At 48.3% G+C, this 17,211-nt stretch overlaps 1 protein-coding gene across 2 annotated transcripts in view; it reads left to right on the top strand.

The window, feature by feature from the left end:
• The first annotated feature begins 6,646 nt into the window (after positions 1-6,646).
• The window catches only part of TBC1D9B (TBC1 domain family member 9B), a 44,291-nt gene continuing 33,726 nt past the window's right edge, over positions 6,647-17,211 (top strand). For both annotated transcript variants that reach the window (XM_061190053.1, XM_061190054.1), the window contains exons 1-3: positions 6,647-6,827; positions 9,840-9,950; positions 14,207-14,325. In XM_061190053.1, coding sequence (XP_061046036.1) covers positions 6,710-6,827; positions 9,840-9,950; positions 14,207-14,325 — 348 coding nt within the window. In that variant the 5' untranslated portion in view covers positions 6,647-6,709. The remainder of the gene's footprint in view (positions 6,828-9,839; positions 9,951-14,206; positions 14,326-17,211) is intronic.

Consider the following 17,211-nt stretch of genomic DNA (forward strand, 5'->3'; position numbering starts at 1 on the left):
ACTGCTCTGAGCTGGGCCTGGCTCCAGCCTCTTCCTCCTGGCAAGGCCTCCACCCTGTCTCCAGGTCGAGCTGGGTACAGAACCAGCAGGCACCACAGGACGAGGGTGGAGCAATGTCCGGAGCAGCCAGAACCGTCAGCTGATCTGCGAGGAATTCGGTTGTGACAGTTAAAATGCAAACGCTTACAATTTGGTGATTTTTAACTTCCTAAGGGAAGAACTGCCCATAGCCCTCCTTTCCTGTTATTTTCGGGAGAGCAGAGAGGCGCCTGGCCAGATAACAGCCAAGCTGTCCGCAGTACAAGGGTCGGGCTTGGTGGTGTCAGTGGGCAGCATGTCTGTCGAGGGCTGCCTGCCTCTACCCCCTCAGGGGAAGACAAGTTCCACCACCAGGTGGTTAATACCACCTGACAAAGTCTGGTGAGTCCCACTTTTGAAGAAAGGCTCCATCTCCTGGTCCCTCCTCAGGCCTGGCTCAGAGAAACATCATGAAGCACTTCCCTGAACACTGGTTTGAACTGATGCATGCAACAGCCTAGCTTCCGAAAGATGCGGCCGCAAAGGGTTTAAGCAAAATAGGATTACTAAATTTGACTAACTTGATATTTCCTGTGGATTTCATAAGCTCTTCTATTTTTATTACCCCTCACATCCAGTTCTTTCCTTGATCTACATGTTAAATGAAACTGGTTTTAATTGAAGAAAAATCAAAATGTTATCTTGCTTGCTGTTCACCTTTATTATCTAGGCAGTGGTTCTGCTGTAGGAAAACAAGGAGATGGTGTTAATGTCAGGTCACCTTGACAATGGTTGCTGCTCATAAATGTCGTGAAACAAAAGCACTATTTCCAGGAAGCAGCATTTAGAAGGAAAAAGGTAGTAAGTTCTCACTATGTACCAAACACATATACAGGGAGTTAAGGTGGATCCAGTGATCATTAAAATTTTGGCTGTTATGGGAACTGGCACATTAACAACCAACTAGGATATGAGCCCAAATGAAATGATGGTGAATGGTGAAGAGGGGGTTTCCGGGCCTAGATGGAAGGGGGCGGTGCAGCACAGGGACCCCACCAACAGGACCTGTGGTTGCCGAGGATGATACACCCCAGTGAAGACAGGCCAAGAAAAGCTGAGACCAGCAAGGCCGTGGGTTTCACCTCCTGGGCAGGGACGGCTTTGCTGTGGGGAGGGCCCAAACCTCTGTTTTGGAAAGAGAGGGAGATGGGGTCAGGGTGAGCCGGGTAGGCCCTGCAATGCCTGAGTGCTGGGGTCTGACAGTGGGAAAGGAGGGAGCCATGAGATTGAAGAGGAAGCCCAGGCGCCGGTCTTGGTGACCCAGTGGTTGTTGGTGGGACACAGGGAGAGAGAGCCCTTGTGGGGACACTTTAGATCTGGGGGCTGGCAGGACCTCTAGGGGAGGCACGGAGATGTAACCTTGGATCTCAGGCAGTGGTTTGGTGAGGCAAGGGTGGTCAGTGTGTGGCCCCTCTGTGCCTCAGAATCCTGGGAAGCTGTGTTTTAAATGTACACGTCACCTAGACCTACCAAAGTAGTCTCCATGTAATCCAGTCCCACAGGTGCCCCAAATCTCTCCCTCTCCCCCCTCCCACACACACTCACTGGAGTTAGAATCTCTCAGAGTGGGTGTCCAGCCAGGCCTGCGGTTCCTAAGCTAAGTTCAGATGATGATGGAAACCAGAATGGGGTGATTTGAGAACCCAGTGATTTGAGAACCAGGCTTGGGATAAAGCCCTGGGGACACTGATATTTAAGGACAGAAGGGTCTATAGACAGCAACTGATTTAGAAAAACCACTGAGTGTAACTTCCCTATTCAAGAAAAGTGGTGTTCACCTCACTGCCATGCCAGGAGCAGCCTCACTCACGCCCAGAGATGGGGTTTGGAGTTATTAAACTCAGCATTCACTCCCAACTCCACATATGGGAGTTGACATCCACAGCTTAAAATAAGTGTCTCTTCCCTGTTAAAGGCAGTTGTTACAAGTGGGATGCATCTAGTGTTGCCTTTTCTTTTGGCTTTGTTGGTAAATCATTCCAAAGTCCATTTGGAAAAGGATGAAATGAACATTGAGTATACAGGTTCATTTGACATCCGTAGATGGTTAAGATCCTTTCAGCAGGACTGGAAAACGCCTTAAAGATTTTGTTTCATAACATCAGAGAAAATTCAGAAAGAAGGATACAGAGGTAAGGTGCCTGTGTTTCCTTCATGGAATTGTGCTTTTTTTTTACTGTCCTGCAAAGCAGCAGGAAAAGCAAAGCATGCCAGTTCCCACAACCAGGGAGAAGGGTTTCTCCCACAGGGGCTGTGTCCCCAACTGGCCAGCTTCTATCACTCCTCTGGAAGTCAAGTCAAGAGGTTTGCCCTCTTTCTTAGGGGTGCCCTGAAAGATCCCAAAAGACTGAGCCTTGAAGAAGAAAGTCCAGTGGGTCCTCACCAGACATGGGGTAAAAGCAGTCACCTGTGTTCTCCAGAGCTGCGTCCCACCAGCCTTCAGTGACCACGGAGGGGAGGCGATGCCGCCGGTCTCGACTGCTAAAAGGACACGTCTGCCCAAGACTTGGTTCTAATGGTCTCACGAGGCCCTGGGGTGGGCCCCAGTCTGTAACCTGGGACTTATCTGGGGTTTTGCCTCTTGCAGTTCCACCATAGCTCAAGCCACTTTTTTCTTCACTCTGACTTGGGGAAGGGGGAAGAAAATTTATGACAAACAAAAAACAAAGAAACGTTGAACTTCATACAAACTTGAGAATTAAAGTTTCAGAAGGATTCAGTGCAGTTGGAGTCACTCAGACCTGTCCCAGGCTTTCCTGGTCCCTCCCACTGACTCTTCCACATGCACATACACAAAAAGACGGAGGTTTGAGGTGACACAGACCCAGCTTGGCAGCCTGAAAGGAGTGACTTTCTCAGAAACAACAGGCCTGGGGAAGCATTGCTGGTGGCTCAGAGGCAGCTGCCAGAGCATGCATGCCCAAGCCAAGGGTGGCGTCCAGCTCAGCTGTAAGCACCTTTACAAACCACACACATTCTTATTCTGTGGAAAAGCCAAGAGCTGGAGGATGTCATTAGCACCTTTTTCTCAGCTGCAGTGGGCCCTTGATCCCCTGGGACACAGCTTCTAGGGTCCCCCCCCCCTCGTTTAATGCTGGGCTGAAACAGCTCATTTGTCACCAGCCCACTTGGGCAGGCATGTGTGTAAGGAAGGGGCATGCCGGTCATCTGGCAAGTCTGACTGGCCTTCATCAGCTCCTTACCCCTCAGCGGATTATCACCCTCTCTCTCCAGCTCTCTTTACCGCTATTAGTTACAGATGAATGTTCTGAGCTATTTTTTACAAATTTAACCCAACACAAAGCGAACTCTAATTTGCTCTTAGAATTATCCTTCATCCATAATTTGGTCCAAGGATATTTACACTATGTGATATTAAAGGAGTTTTCTAGTGACTGGGCGGTACTGAGCCAAGATGTTTGTGGAATACAAAAGATGTGGGGTAGGTAGACTATCACACCTCAGGCCATTTCTTTCCCAGGTGAGTAAGCTGTTCCTAAGCAGAAAGGCTAACTGCCTACTGCTTACTGCCACTGCATCCCACGTGGACCAGGTCAGTAGGTGCGGCCAGTGCCAGAGTCCCAGCTCCTTTGCTGGGTGCCCAGCCTGAGACGACACGTGCCATCCTAGAGAGAAGTGGATAGGGCACTATGTCTGTTCATCCCCTAGCAGCCCAGGCCTGTCTTGCTGACCCAGCTGGATGAGGGGCACCCTCGGACCATGCTTGGGGCCAGAATCTGGTGTCTTAAGCTGAGAATGGAAAGCAGGGTCTACTTCTGAGCAGCAAGGCTCTGGCTAAGGAAACTTGACCAGTGTGATTACAGAAACAGGAAAAGACTCCAAGCTAGGACATGCTATTTGGAATATGGGGAACACCATCACCTAATAGAACAATCCTGTTCCTGTACAAGAGAAGGAGTTGGTCCAAGTCCTAAGCCACATATGTCACAATTGTTTTTTTACCTTCAGTAGCTTTTATACTCATATCAAAGTTACTGCTTTCATATTTAGGTCACTCAAAGAGTTCCTCTTACTCTGGGTTCCTGCTAACTATGCACAACCTCTCAGACGGTGGGTTACAAAACTATTTTTCTAACTGTAGCAAAGGTAATTTGGGGTGGGGGAGGCTTGGGATATACCTAAATGTAGCTAATGACATTGTCCACCCTGAGGGATGAAAGGGAAACTGCACTTAAATTTAATTCACCATTGGATAGCTTGTGCCGTAAAGAACACACATCAAATATCCAAGAAGCAAAATTGATCATTATCTTAATTTGGGGGTTCACTATAGGGGGGTTACTTTGTCTAGAACACAGGCACCTGCAAGTAGAATGTGAGCTGACTTCTTGGCAATCAGATCTTAGCCCTTTGAAATGTATGGTTGATGTAAGTATAATTAAGTAGTAAAATTGTATGGTATATACCTATATTCCAATAGTGTATACCTGTATGTGTGGGATTTGCTAATATAACCATTTCAATAAAAACCTATTGAAAAAGATGCATTGGCCACATGGAGTACTGTTGGTGGTAACCTGTATCAGTGAGGACTCTTGGTTGCAAATGTCAGAAACCCCAACCCAAACTGGCTTAAGCCAAAGAGAAGTATAGTGTCTCACAAAAGCTTAAATGCCATGGGTATGCTTACGTCACTTATAGCATGGTTTGGCCCTCAAACACTGACACCAGGACACATTTGCTAGCCTTGCTTCCTCCAAGTAAACTGCATTCTCAGGCTCAGAGAGGTCGTAGCCCCATCAGCACAAGAGCTGGTTTACTTCCCCAGGGGACCAGAATGGCATCTCCTTGACCCTGATTGGCTGGTTGGAAGCACATGGACATCACCGAACCACTATGGTCACAGAGGTAGAATGTGCCATTAGCTAAGGCCAACATGGGCTCTACTTCTGCAGCCCAGGAGTGCATTCAGCTTCACCTGAAAGATAGGAGCTGAGAGTTGTAAGGTGTGGTTGCCACAGCAAAATCATGATGCTGCACAGGAAGAAAAGGATGTTGGGGCAAAAACAGCAAATGTCCAATACATGTAGAAAAGAGTTGGAACCTTAAAGGTCTGGACATTAATATTACCTCTGCCACTTATTAGTATGAAATTGGCAAATCACTTCACCTGTCTGGATTTCAGTTTTATCTCTTTAATATGGATCTTAAAATATCTACCTCATAGGGTAAATGAGTGGGGATTGGATTTAAAATAATGAAAGTAGCCTTAATATCATATATCCAATAACAGTCTAGTATCTGGAATATATAAATAACTCTTATAGCTCAACAATCAAAAAGACAACCGGGGTCTCCTTGGTGGCGCAGTGGTTAAGAATCTGCCTGCCAATGCAGGGGACATGGGTTCGAGCCCTGGTCCAGGAAGATCCCACATGCGGTGGAGCAACTAAGCCCATGCGCCACAACTACTAAGCCTGCGCTCTAGAGCCCGTGAGCCACAACTACTGAGCCCACGTGCCACAACTACTGAAGCCCACTCACCTAGAGCCCATGCTCCGCAACAAGAGAAGCCACCGCAATGAGAAGCCCGCGCACTGCAGCAGAGTAGCCCCCCTCAACGCAATGAGAGATAAGCCCACGCAGCAACAAAGACCCAACCAGCCAACAATAAATAAATTTATAAAAAACAAACAAACAAACAAAAAAACACCTTAAGCCTCCAGGGATGATTCTAAAGTGCCCCCTTCCCTCTGGCCTCCTGCCGGATCCTGGCGGCCTCAGGCCAGATCCTGCATCCCAATTAGCCCTGGATATTCTGGATTCATGCCTATTGCCCCAGACGGCATTAACTGCTCCCTCTTTCACTCAAAAGGGTCAATGTTTGGACTGTGAGGCGGTCGACCCCTACAGGCCAGCACTGGGAGAGCGGAGATCCACATCCCCAGCCTCCCTTTGCTGCCCGCCCCATGCCCGTTCAGAAGACCCTGCTGGCCCCAGGGCAGGCCCTGCCCCCGACCCCAAGACCACTCAGCCTCAGTGACCCCATCTATCAAGTGAGGGACTGCACTGCTTTCTGAGGACCCTGCCAGCCTCAGGGCTTCCTGACAACCTGTCCTGGGCTTCCGGAGGTTCTCTTCGTCTTAGGCCCAAGTGCCAAAATTGAGTTACCACAATCGACTAACCCTTTTCCAGCCACCCTTTCCAATGTTAACACGCACTGTCTTGCCCTGAACAATCAGCCAAAACTGTATTTCCAATTGCTGTTTCTCTACATTTTCCCCGCAAACCCTGGATGGGTTTTTACAAAAGGTCAGAAGCCCTGCTATCTGTGGACCGTGGACTCAACCATTCCGGCCAGAGGCCCGTGGCCCCGGCACCTGGCCGCTCCTCCTAGATGAGGCTGCAGTGCAGGGGCCTGCAGCGAGAAGGGCGAAAGGGAAGCGGACACGGCCGGGCTAAGCCGGCCTGTGGCCCGAGAACTGGGCGGGTGGGCGGGGCCGGGTGGGGAGAGCGGAGCGCCCAGCGAGCCCGAAGGGCCTGCTGGTCCCGGCGGCCGCCAGGGGGCGCCGCCCGCTCGCCTCGCCCCGCCCCTCCCGCTCGGCTCCGCGCGGCGACTGCGGCGGCGCTTCCGCTTGGCCGGCCACGGCCTGGTGTGAACGGCGCCGCGATGTGGCTGGGCCCGGAGGAGGTGCTGGTGGCCAACGCGCTGTGGGTGACGGAGCGGGCCAACCCCTTCTTCGTGCTGCAGCGGCGCCGGGGCCACGGCAAGGGCGGCGGCCTCACGGGTGAGAGGCGCGCGGCGGCCGGGCCTGTGGGCGCCGCAGCGGGGCGGGCGAGGAGGGGGCGCCGGGCGGCGGGGCCCAGGACGAGCGGCCCAGGACAGGCCCAGCCTCGGCGCGTCACTGCGGAGGCGCACGTCAGCGCGTGCGGCGGGGGCCTGAGGGCGCGAGGCCGGCACTGAGTGAGGGGTGGGAGGTAGGAACGCGAACCGCGGGTGGGAGGCAGGGACTGGGTGGGGTGGTGCGAGGTGAGGACGGGGCCAGGGACTCGAGGAAGACAGATGCGCTTGCGTTAGGAGGCGGGTGGGGAGACTTCGGTCAACCAGGGCAGCCAAGAGAAGGCTGGAGGCCGCCTCTGCCCGGACTCGCTGCCCGTCAGCTTCCCGGTGCATAGCGGAGGCGTGTGCAGCTTCCTGGAAGGGGATTTCACAGCTGAAAGTCCGCGAGATCTTCCGGTCCCCTGCTTCTGCTTTAGTTTCTCCAAGTGCCTCCGAGGAGGGGTCAAGTGACACAAGCATTCGTTTTCTTTTGCCTCCTTCATTCCCAACTCACCAAAGAATTGCCTTTTCAGCAAGATCAGAGTTCCTCCCAGCTGCTGCTGGCCTCAGCCCCCATCCCTCCAGCTTCTCCTCACCCACCTTTCCTGCTTCTTGGTGCGTTGGAGCTGCAGACAGAGGCTTAGCCGAATCACCAGTATATGTGTTCCGGTGAACCAGCCAAGGTGCCTCTTTGCCCGTCTGGGTACTACACAGGACTAGACCAGACAGGCACCTCCTGGAGTGTGTGGCATTTGGGATCCAGGGGATGCCTACTGGGCATTCCCCCTACGGGTGTTGTCCAAGGTCCCTCATGCTCCAGGACCTGCCCCAGGCACTCCCAAGCAGACCTGGGTCAGTCTTAGAGCCAGACCAGTGCCTGCGCTCCTTGGGTGGCCCATTGTTGCCACTTAGGACCTCAGGCGCAATGTTGACAGGTCTTCCAGTTATCAAGAGAATTTTCTGTGAAATGTCCTAATTTTAAACATTAGCAGCTAATGCAGTCCTACCAGATGCAGATAGAAGCTTCCCATAGGAGAGCTCTTCCGTCAGTCTTTCCTGGGCCACACCTCCTGATGTGGAAGGGACTGTACCATTCCCAAGAAACCTGTTCCCTTCGGTGCCTTGAGCTCCCTCCCAAAGGCTTCTAGAATCACAGGAGCCAGTGCTGGACCTGCCTCCTGGACTAGGCTGTTCAGTGGAGGTTAGACAGCAGCCCCTCTGGAGAGACTGACCAGTGGTCAACCTTGAAGCCCGTGTAGAAAAGCAATGCTTGGGCGACCATTATCTTTGGTTGCAGCAGCATACCGTTGTGTCAGATTTCAGTGCTTGTTCTGTGCTCTGTTTCTCCACAGATCATCTCAGCAGGTGGGTGGGTCCCTCTGTGCTCTGCTTTCCTGTACAGAGAAGGCCCTTTCTACCACACTCATCTCTCCATGTCCCCCAAGGCAGAGCTCCCCAGGTCCCCCCTGGTAACCACACCTTGAACTCTCTGCTCCAGCTAGGTTTGGTGAGTCCTGGCATGGCCTCTGGCATGGCCTTCCCTGTGCCATCATGGACATCATGGCTTCGTGACCGCTGTCTCCCTGGGGGAGGAACAGTTAGTGATGTGGTTTTATTCAAGCTGTCTTTTAAAAACAGATACCAACCTAGATTCTTCATTGAAGAGTGTGATGAGATGGCCTGCCCATTAAAAAGTTTTCAAGTCTTGCAATATGGATATGCCAACAATATAGGAATTAAAATAAAATTTCTGAGACCAGAAGAGAAACCTCAACACAAACAGTAAAAAACAGTTTATTCCAAACACTGATAAGGCTTGAATATGCCACTTTAACTGCAATTTAGAGAGGCATTTTAGAACATTTCAGTAAAACAAGTGAGAGATTACAGACTCCTGACTTGGATGTAGGTGAAGAGTACCTTCTTTTGTAACTGGTTATTTTATTTATTAGCAACTGGAGGGGGGGGGAAATCAAATTAAAAATGGAATATGAAACAGAAGTGTTAAAATCGAGCAATAAAATCAATAGAAATTATTCTGATATCAACAGGAAAATGGTAACAGAATATTTTCAGATCATACCAAAAGTAGCACTTCATGAAAAGGAAAAATAAGTTTCAAATAGGAACAATGGACAGGCTTTTATGTAGCTGGGTAATTCAATTAATGAAGAAGAATGAATCGAATAGTGGTAAAAGGTAGACATTTCCTCTAATTTATTGGGGAAATAGTGACATTGACAAATGTCGATGACATTGTGATGAGAAGGAAAACTTGAAATGCCCTAAAATGCTTCAGTTCAGAGATGGAAAAAAAAAACAAAACTGGATCGGTGTTTTCCTAAATTGGACAATTCTAAAAATTTGCATGTTCTTTTTATTCATGACTTTTGAGGCTACATTATCTTCCTGTTGTTGATGTGGAAAATGATGTTACAAAATCATTGTCTTATGAAAAAGGCATCAGAGTACACAGCCAAAAAGGCCGCACATGTCAGAGAAACATGTCTTAAGAGATGTGTCTGGCAGTTAATAAAACATATTACATTATTTTTCTGGATTTTGTGATATTTGTAGTATTGTTGTTTTGTTTTTAATTGTCATTGTTGTACTTTCTCATTCTGAAGAAATACTTGTTTTCAAACCTGATTTTGTATTTTTCTTGAAGAGGGCCTCCCAGATCATCTAAGCTTTGGGCCCCATAAAACCTGAATCTGCCCCTGCCTGCAAGTGTTTCTGAGTCAGGAGGACAAGCAGAAGCTTCCAGGAAGAAGTGGGAGGGGATTTTTTGATAGGGATCAGACACTGGCTGAAGGCCTTTGAGGAAAAAGAAGTAATTTAGTGGACCAGGGTAATGTAAGTTGTTTCACCCTCTGGGCTGGGGCTTTGGGGGCAGTGCTACCCTCATGGCTGCCTCCAGCTAGGCCCAGCTCTCAGCACAGCCCTCCCTCACCCTCCCCTCTCTCTGCCCTGTTGCCAGGTCTTCTCGTGGGCACCCTGGATGTGGTGCTGGACTCCAGCGCCCGGGTGGCCCCTTACCGCATCCTGCACCAGACCCAGGACTCGCAGGTCTACTGGACAGTGGCGTGCGGTAGGTGCCCTGAATCACGAGTGGTGCTGGGCAGGGCCTGCCCCAGAGAGGGAGGGGACGCAGCCTGCATTCCTGCATTGGACATGGCCCACTGAGAACCTGATGCTGCCCCTTGTTCAGACAGCACAGCCCAGGCCAACATCCAGCTTAGGAAGGCAGCTCAGCTGTGCACAGATGCGGGGCAAGCGGACATGGGCCCCACGAAGCGCTGCGTGCCTCTCTGAGGGCTTGGCCTTGGGCAGTGTCCATGTTCTCCTGCTAACCTTTTCTCAAGGTGGATACAGCCGATCATTATTTATGGACTACATATTTTTTAGTTCACCTACTCACTAAAAGTGATCTGTAAACCCCAAAATCAATACTTGTGGTACTTTTGGGGTCATTTGTGGACATCTGTGGAAATGTGTGTCTGCAGAGCAATGAAAAATTTGAGTCACCAGACACACAGGTTCCCAGCTGAGGTGGAACAAGGCATCCTTCTGCCTTCTTGTTTCAGCTCTCAAACCATAAACACGTCTCCTTTTAGAAGTCTGAGCACCATGCTTTTCACATTTTGTGTTATCTGTTGGTGACTTTGCTGTTTAAAATGGCCCCAGGTATAGTGTTGAAGTGCTGTGTGGTGTTTTTAAGCGCAGGAAGCTGTGATGTGCCTTATGGAGAAAATACGAGTTAGATGAGCTTCCTTCAGGCATGAGTTACAGTGCTTCTGGCTGTGAGTTCAATGTTAGGGTATTAAAAATATATATTAAATGAGGTGCCTTTAAGCAGAAAGACATATAAGACAAAGTAGTGTATTGATCGGTTGGTGAAAATGTTATGACCAGAGGCTCGCACGAACTTAGCCCTGTAGCTCCCCTGGGAGCAGTACTGGCAAATTCAGTGTTCCAGGAGACTTTGTAGAACATAACCACTGTGAATAATGAGAATCGCCGGTAGCTGTCCTCCTCGGAGGACACACCCACCCTCCCAAGAGTCCAGGAGGAAGTCCCCTTTCAGCTGGACCAGCCTGGCTGAGGTCCCTGGGATAAAACAACAGTCATAGCTGGCACTCAGACAGCACTTCCTGCATGTCAGACATGTGAACCTCCCAACAACTCCAGAAGGTGGAACTTTGATTTTCCCCATTTTGAAGATGAGGAAACTGTGGCCCAGAGGGGTTAAGTAACCTGCCCAAAGTCACACAGAACCACAGATCAGACCCAGAGCACCTGTTCGTTTCCACTGTGCTGAATATCTCTCTGTGCTAGAAGCCACAGTGTCACTGTCCCCCAGAATAATGGTTTTCCTTGGAGACCTGAGAAGAGGTGTTGGGAGTGTTCACAGCTGGACTCCAGCTTGGGGGGCTGGGGGAGAGGTTAAGGGGTGAAGGCACCAGGGTGCCCAGAGTGGGGCACTCGCAGGAGAGAGGCTTCCTGTGTGGTAGGGTCCAGGGCAGTTGGTGTGTGCCTGGGCTAAGATGAGACGCTTCACTCTAAAATGGGCCCTTGAGATGTTCATCTTTGTCTCAAGGTGTTCCTTCTCAGGAAGCAGGTGGAGAGGGGCAGTGGCAGTGAGAGCAGCTTCTCTGTGGGGAGAGAGGAGTGTGGCTACTCTGGGGGGCCTTGTGGGAACCCCACTGGTGGCATCAGGGCCTGCTGCTGGGGAGGGACCCAGCTGCACTGTGGAGCTCCTGCCCTGGTCAGGCCCCTGTGCTCATCTGCTCATGCCTCTCTGTTTTTACCCACCACCTCTCTTCAGCTCTCCAAAAGCAGACACCTACTGACACCTGCCACTGAATCTCCACTCCTTAGACTGCCATTAAAGGGCTTTTCAGGGTCTGCCTGCCTTCATTTCTGTCTTCCTCCCCCCACCAGCTCACACCTGGCCTTCGGCCAGACAAGACACTTGCAGGGCCTGAAGTTCTTAACCGTACCTGTCCTGGCTGGTGTACCTACAGCGTCGCCCCATGTCCACTTTACCTCCTCCTGCTCTGTTGAGTACCTACGCAGATGGCACATCCTATGGAAAACCTTCCCAGATTCCCCAGACTCATGTACCTACCCTTCTCCCTCCTCTAGACTTGCCATGTCTCCACCGGCACTTTTGCACTGAAGGCTCGCTGGCTCTCCCACTAGGCCAGCAATTCCCTGAGGGTGTGGGCAGGTTCTGCAAATGGGCAGCCTGGATTAGCGTTACGGTGTGGTCACTTCCCAGCTAGGTGACCTTGGGCAACATACTCAACCTCTCTGTGCCTCAGCTTCATCCTATAAAATGAAAATAACTGTACCTGTCTCCAAGGTGCTCTAAGAATCAAATAAGATAATCCATAAAAAGTTCTGGAAAACAGAAATAGCACTTAATAATTTAATTAGCTATTATATTTTTTATTCCCAGTACCTAGCATAGAGATGGCATAGTTTCAGTGTTTACTTAGTGCTAAATGAAGATTGAGTTGCTTTTAACTAATAATTCTTTCAAGTGAATATATGTAAATATTTATAATTAAAGTGCAGACAGATCAACACAGGCATTGTGGACAAAATTCCTCTGTTTTAGGCTGCCAGGAACATGTGTGTAAGAGGGTTGCATCACATGCAAATCCAACTTCCAAATTCAAATGTGGGTTCTTGGCAAAAAGAGCAAGAAAGAAAGAACTCCCTTCACCTAACAACTAGACCTTGGCCTCTGTGCACTAGGGAAAGGAGGCCATAATAGATACACAAAGAAAAATGAAAACAAAAATAATTTATGGATGATTTAGGAACTTCCAGAGGTAATTTCTATTTATAGTTATCTATTGTTATGATTATCACTGTTAGTTGTATGATTCTGGGTTTAATCATTTTCACATGGGCATCCTCCCACAGACCCATGGGAGAGGGTCTTTCTGTGGAATTGCTTGTTAAGGTGGTGAGCCTCTTGGGTAAATGTAAAGAAACAAACAAATCGACCCTAACCAAGTCAGGCTGGACTGTGATATGTGACAGAGCAATGAGCAGATGCCTGGGCCAGAGGAGATGACAGGGACCAGCTCAGCCTGGCCAGGGCGGGGTCAGAGCTGAGTCTTCAGCTGTTGGAAAAGTTGTAGCCAGGTAGTGAAGGATGGGGTGACCAGGGATCGGGCGCCCAGCAAAAAATGTCTGTGGTCCACAGTCACGTCGGACTCATGTCTTTGCTAACGCTCCCTCCATGCCGAGTGTGTGGGCCTTCCGTGGTCACAGAAGCAACTGGGCCTTCTGGGTGCTTGCAGTCCACAGACTGTCCCACCCTAGGATGCTGAAAAGGAAGCAGAGCCTTCACTCCTTTTCTTATTCTTGTGTTAATTCATTCAGAGAAGAGTTCTTAAGTGCAAAAACCCCATGCCAGACACATGAAAAACCCCAAAAAGTGGGGTGCCAGAGGGGCAGCGGAAGCCAGGCCCGGCAGGGACTTCCCTCATCCCTTCAATTTTCCTCCTGGGGCCCCTTTTCCCAATTCCCTGATGGAGGCAGAGAAAACAGCTGCCTCACTCTTTGGGAGTGGCAATGGGCTGCCTCTCTGAGTTCTCCCGTTTCCACTGGGCCTACAGTGCCCACAAGGACCCCTCCCTAAGGAGGACAGGGACCCCCTCCCGGGTGGGGCAGACACTGGGGGCCAGCCAGACACTGAAAGGGTCAGACAGGGGTTCCTGGAAGAGACGGGATCCAGGTTGGGTTGTGAACTGGGATGAGGAGGAGGAGGCAAAGACCTGGGTGGGGCATCTGGCTTCAGAGAGAGGGATGGGCACCTCTGGCCCAGCTGGAGACCAGCCAGCCAGGGGCCTGGAGTCCTACAGGAAGCTCCAGCTGCCATCTGTGGATGCCTAAATTCTCAGGAGAGCCACAGTCACCTATAACAAGTCTGACTGTGTCTGGCTAATCACCTGTACGTGGAAGACCACATTAAGTCCTTTTATCTCGAAGAAAAGTAAGTAAGCAAACCTGCAAATGTATAGACTATTTCTGGTAGGACACAGAGGAAACTAGCAGTCACTCTTAACTCTGGGCATTAGAGGGAAATTGAGGCTTTATTTTCCTCATGACTCTGTAATTCTATCTGAATTTTTTTATTTTGTGTTTTTATCAGGACCATTTATGACTTCTGTCATATACATAAAGAAGGAAAGAGTAAGCAGCTCAAAGATTCTAGTCACTTTGGTATAGCAAATTAGGTCACCCATTTTAATCTCTCTTGAGTTTATGTTTAAGGCCTGGTGATTTTATGATTTTCCTTTTCTTTATGCCACCAAACCTCCCTAGGTTCTTCCCGCAAAGAGATCACAAAACACTGGGAATGGCTGGAAAATAACTTACTCCAGACACTGTCCATCTTTGACAATGAGGAAGATATCACCACCTTCGTCAAGGGCAAGATACACGTAAGATTCACTTTCCACTGCTGGTTCTCACTCCCTTTTCTGGGCTACCAGTGTTCACCTTTGTCATCTTCTATAACTTTCAGACAACACCATGTAGTTCTTTCCCCCATTAAACAGAGATGGAAACGAAGGGTCTGATCTTCTTCTTTTAGTGTTGAAAGGGGCAGTTGAACTCATTGTATGCAGGCCCCATCTACTGGCCAGCCACCGGAGTTTAAGCTTAGCTGAGTTTCCATTCCCTGCAAAGGGCCTCAGCAAATATGCAGATACACAACTCTGATAGCCAGTTCTTGGCCAACAGAGGAAGAAGTTGGAAATGACAGGATAATTTAAAGTATATTTCTATTATAAAACTAACATTACTTCAGAATGCACAGACACTTTGACCCAGCAATTCCATTCCTTGGAATTTACCCTACAGTGTATTCATATGTCCAGAATGATGTATGTATCAGGATGTTCTCTGCAACACTGTTAGCAAAAAGGCTGGAAACAATGCCTCCCAGTCCCATGGTAAGAGGGGAAGCAGCTGTTCTTTCCTCTGCAAATTGAGAGGGCTCATACTTGCTAACATAGCATTTATTGAGTATTTTCTTTGGAGTACTGGGCTGAGCACTTTATATTCAGGGGCTTGGTCAGTCATATGTGGTATTCTTAGTGGAATATTTTACAGCTAGCAAAATAATTATGAAGATTGTAGCAATGTGTGAAAACTTAGCACAGTGATGTTTAGATTGTTTCCTCTTTAGGGAATAATTACATAATGAGCATTTATCTGAGTGTGTGTGTGTGTGTGTGTGTGTGTGTGTGTGTGTGTGTGTCTTTTTCTTTCTGTTGGATTATTGCCTTGGGTTAGATTCCTCAGAGGGCAGTTACCAGGTCAAAGTTTCATGATGCAAACTTACGTTGGGCAAGCCCTTGTGACTTCATTATGCCAGAACCTCCTAGACCTGGGCAGATGACACCAAGAGTTCCTCAGCAGTTCTCTGTGTACCTTGGGGTTCAGGGTGGGACCTGTGTTGCCTTTCTAGTTCCAGGAAAATAGACAAAGAGAGCAGAGGCAAGTCTTCACTCTCCTAATGAGCCAGCTGGGCAATAATAATAATAACAGCAACATTATGGAATTTCCGTTATGCCAGGCCCAAACAAACTAACCAACAAAACAATAAAGTTCTAGATGAGTCAAAGGAAAAAATGGAAATTAGAAAATATTGAGGGAATCCCCAGGCCATCCAGTGGTTAGGACTTGGCACTTTCACTGCTGGGGCCCAGGTTCAATCCCTGGTCAGGGAACTAAGATCCTGTAAGATGCGAGGCCACAAAAAAAAAACAAAAAAAAAACCTGAGAACTGGACAATTATGGAAATACTACTGTTTATCGAATTTGTGAGATGTAGCAAAAGCAGCACACAGAAGGAAATTTAAAGCCTTACATTTTATGTTTTATAATGTGAGGAAAAGAAGAAAGGGTGGAAATTAATGAGCCAGGTGTCCAATTCAGTAAGTTAGAACGCCAGAGAAACCAGGAAATTAGAAAGAAGGAAATATAGTTATCACAAAAAAATTATTATTCGCTGAAGGCTCAGATTATAGTTAGCAGTTTTTTAGCAATAAAGTATTTTTTAATTAAGATAGGTACCTTATTTTTTTAGACATAATGCTATTGCGTATTTAATATACTACAGTATAGTGTAGACGTAACTTCTATATGCACTGGGAAACCAAAAAATTTGTGACTTGCTTTAATGCGATATTTGCTTTATTGCTATGGTTCAGAACCAAACCTGCAGTATCTTCAGGGTATGCCTGTAACAAAGGGAAGAAGTTAATTCCTTAGAAAATAAAGGAATGATACAGAAAAGCAACAGATGTAAAAAAACATCTGTCCAAAAACAGATGTAAAATATAAACAAACCTGTGGCAAAAGTGATCCAGGACAAAAGAGAGAAACCTCAAATAAGTGATGTTGGGAATGAAATATGAGAGCATCTATTTAAAAATCAAGGTTAGGGGCTTCCCTGGTGGCGCAGTGGTTAAGAATCCGCCTGCCAATGCAGGGGACACGGGTTCAAGCCCTGGTCCAGAATGATCCCACATGCTGCGGAGCAGCTAAGCCTGTGCGCCACAACTACTGAGCCTGTGCTCTAGAGCATGTGAGCCACAACTACTGAGCCCGCATGCCACAATACTGAAGCCCGTGCGCCTAGAGCCCGTGCTCTGCAACAAGAGAAGCCACCGCAATGAGAAGCCCGCGCACCGCAACAAAGAGAGTAGTCCCCGCTCACCACAACTAGAGAAAGCCCACGTGCGGCAACGAAGACCCAATGCAGCCAAAACTAAGTAAAATAAATAAATTTTTTAAATAAAAATAAAAATAAATAAATAAAAGCAGGGTTAAGAAAAAAGAGAGTAAGGGGACTTCCCTGGTGGTCCAGTGGTTAAGACTTCACCTTCCAATGCAGGGGGTGTGGGTTTGATCCCTGGTCCAGGAGCTAAGATCCCACATGCCTCGTGGCCACAAAACCAAAACATAAAACAGAAGCAATATTGTAACAAATTCAATAAAGACTTTAAAAGTGGTCCACATCAAAAAAATCTTAAAAAAAAAAGAGGAAGAGAATGCCATAAACAGCTTTAAGCCCATAAATTGTAAGAAGTGAGACAAGATGGACACTCTTAAAATAATATATTTTAGTTTCCAGTTGCTATTGTAACAAGTTACCATAAACTTAGTGGCTTAAAACAACACAAGTTCCTTTTCTTACAGTTCTGGAGGTCAGAAGTCTGAAATGAATCTCACAGGCTAAAATCAAGGAATTGGCAGGGCTGACTCGTGGAGGCTCTAAGGGGAGAATCTGTTTCCTTGCCTTTTCCAGCTTTCAGGAG

This window comes from Eubalaena glacialis, chromosome 4 (genome assembly GCF_028564815.1).
Source record: "Eubalaena glacialis isolate mEubGla1 chromosome 4, mEubGla1.1.hap2.+ XY, whole genome shotgun sequence".
Classification (NCBI taxonomy): domain Eukaryota; kingdom Metazoa; phylum Chordata; class Mammalia; order Artiodactyla; family Balaenidae; genus Eubalaena; species Eubalaena glacialis.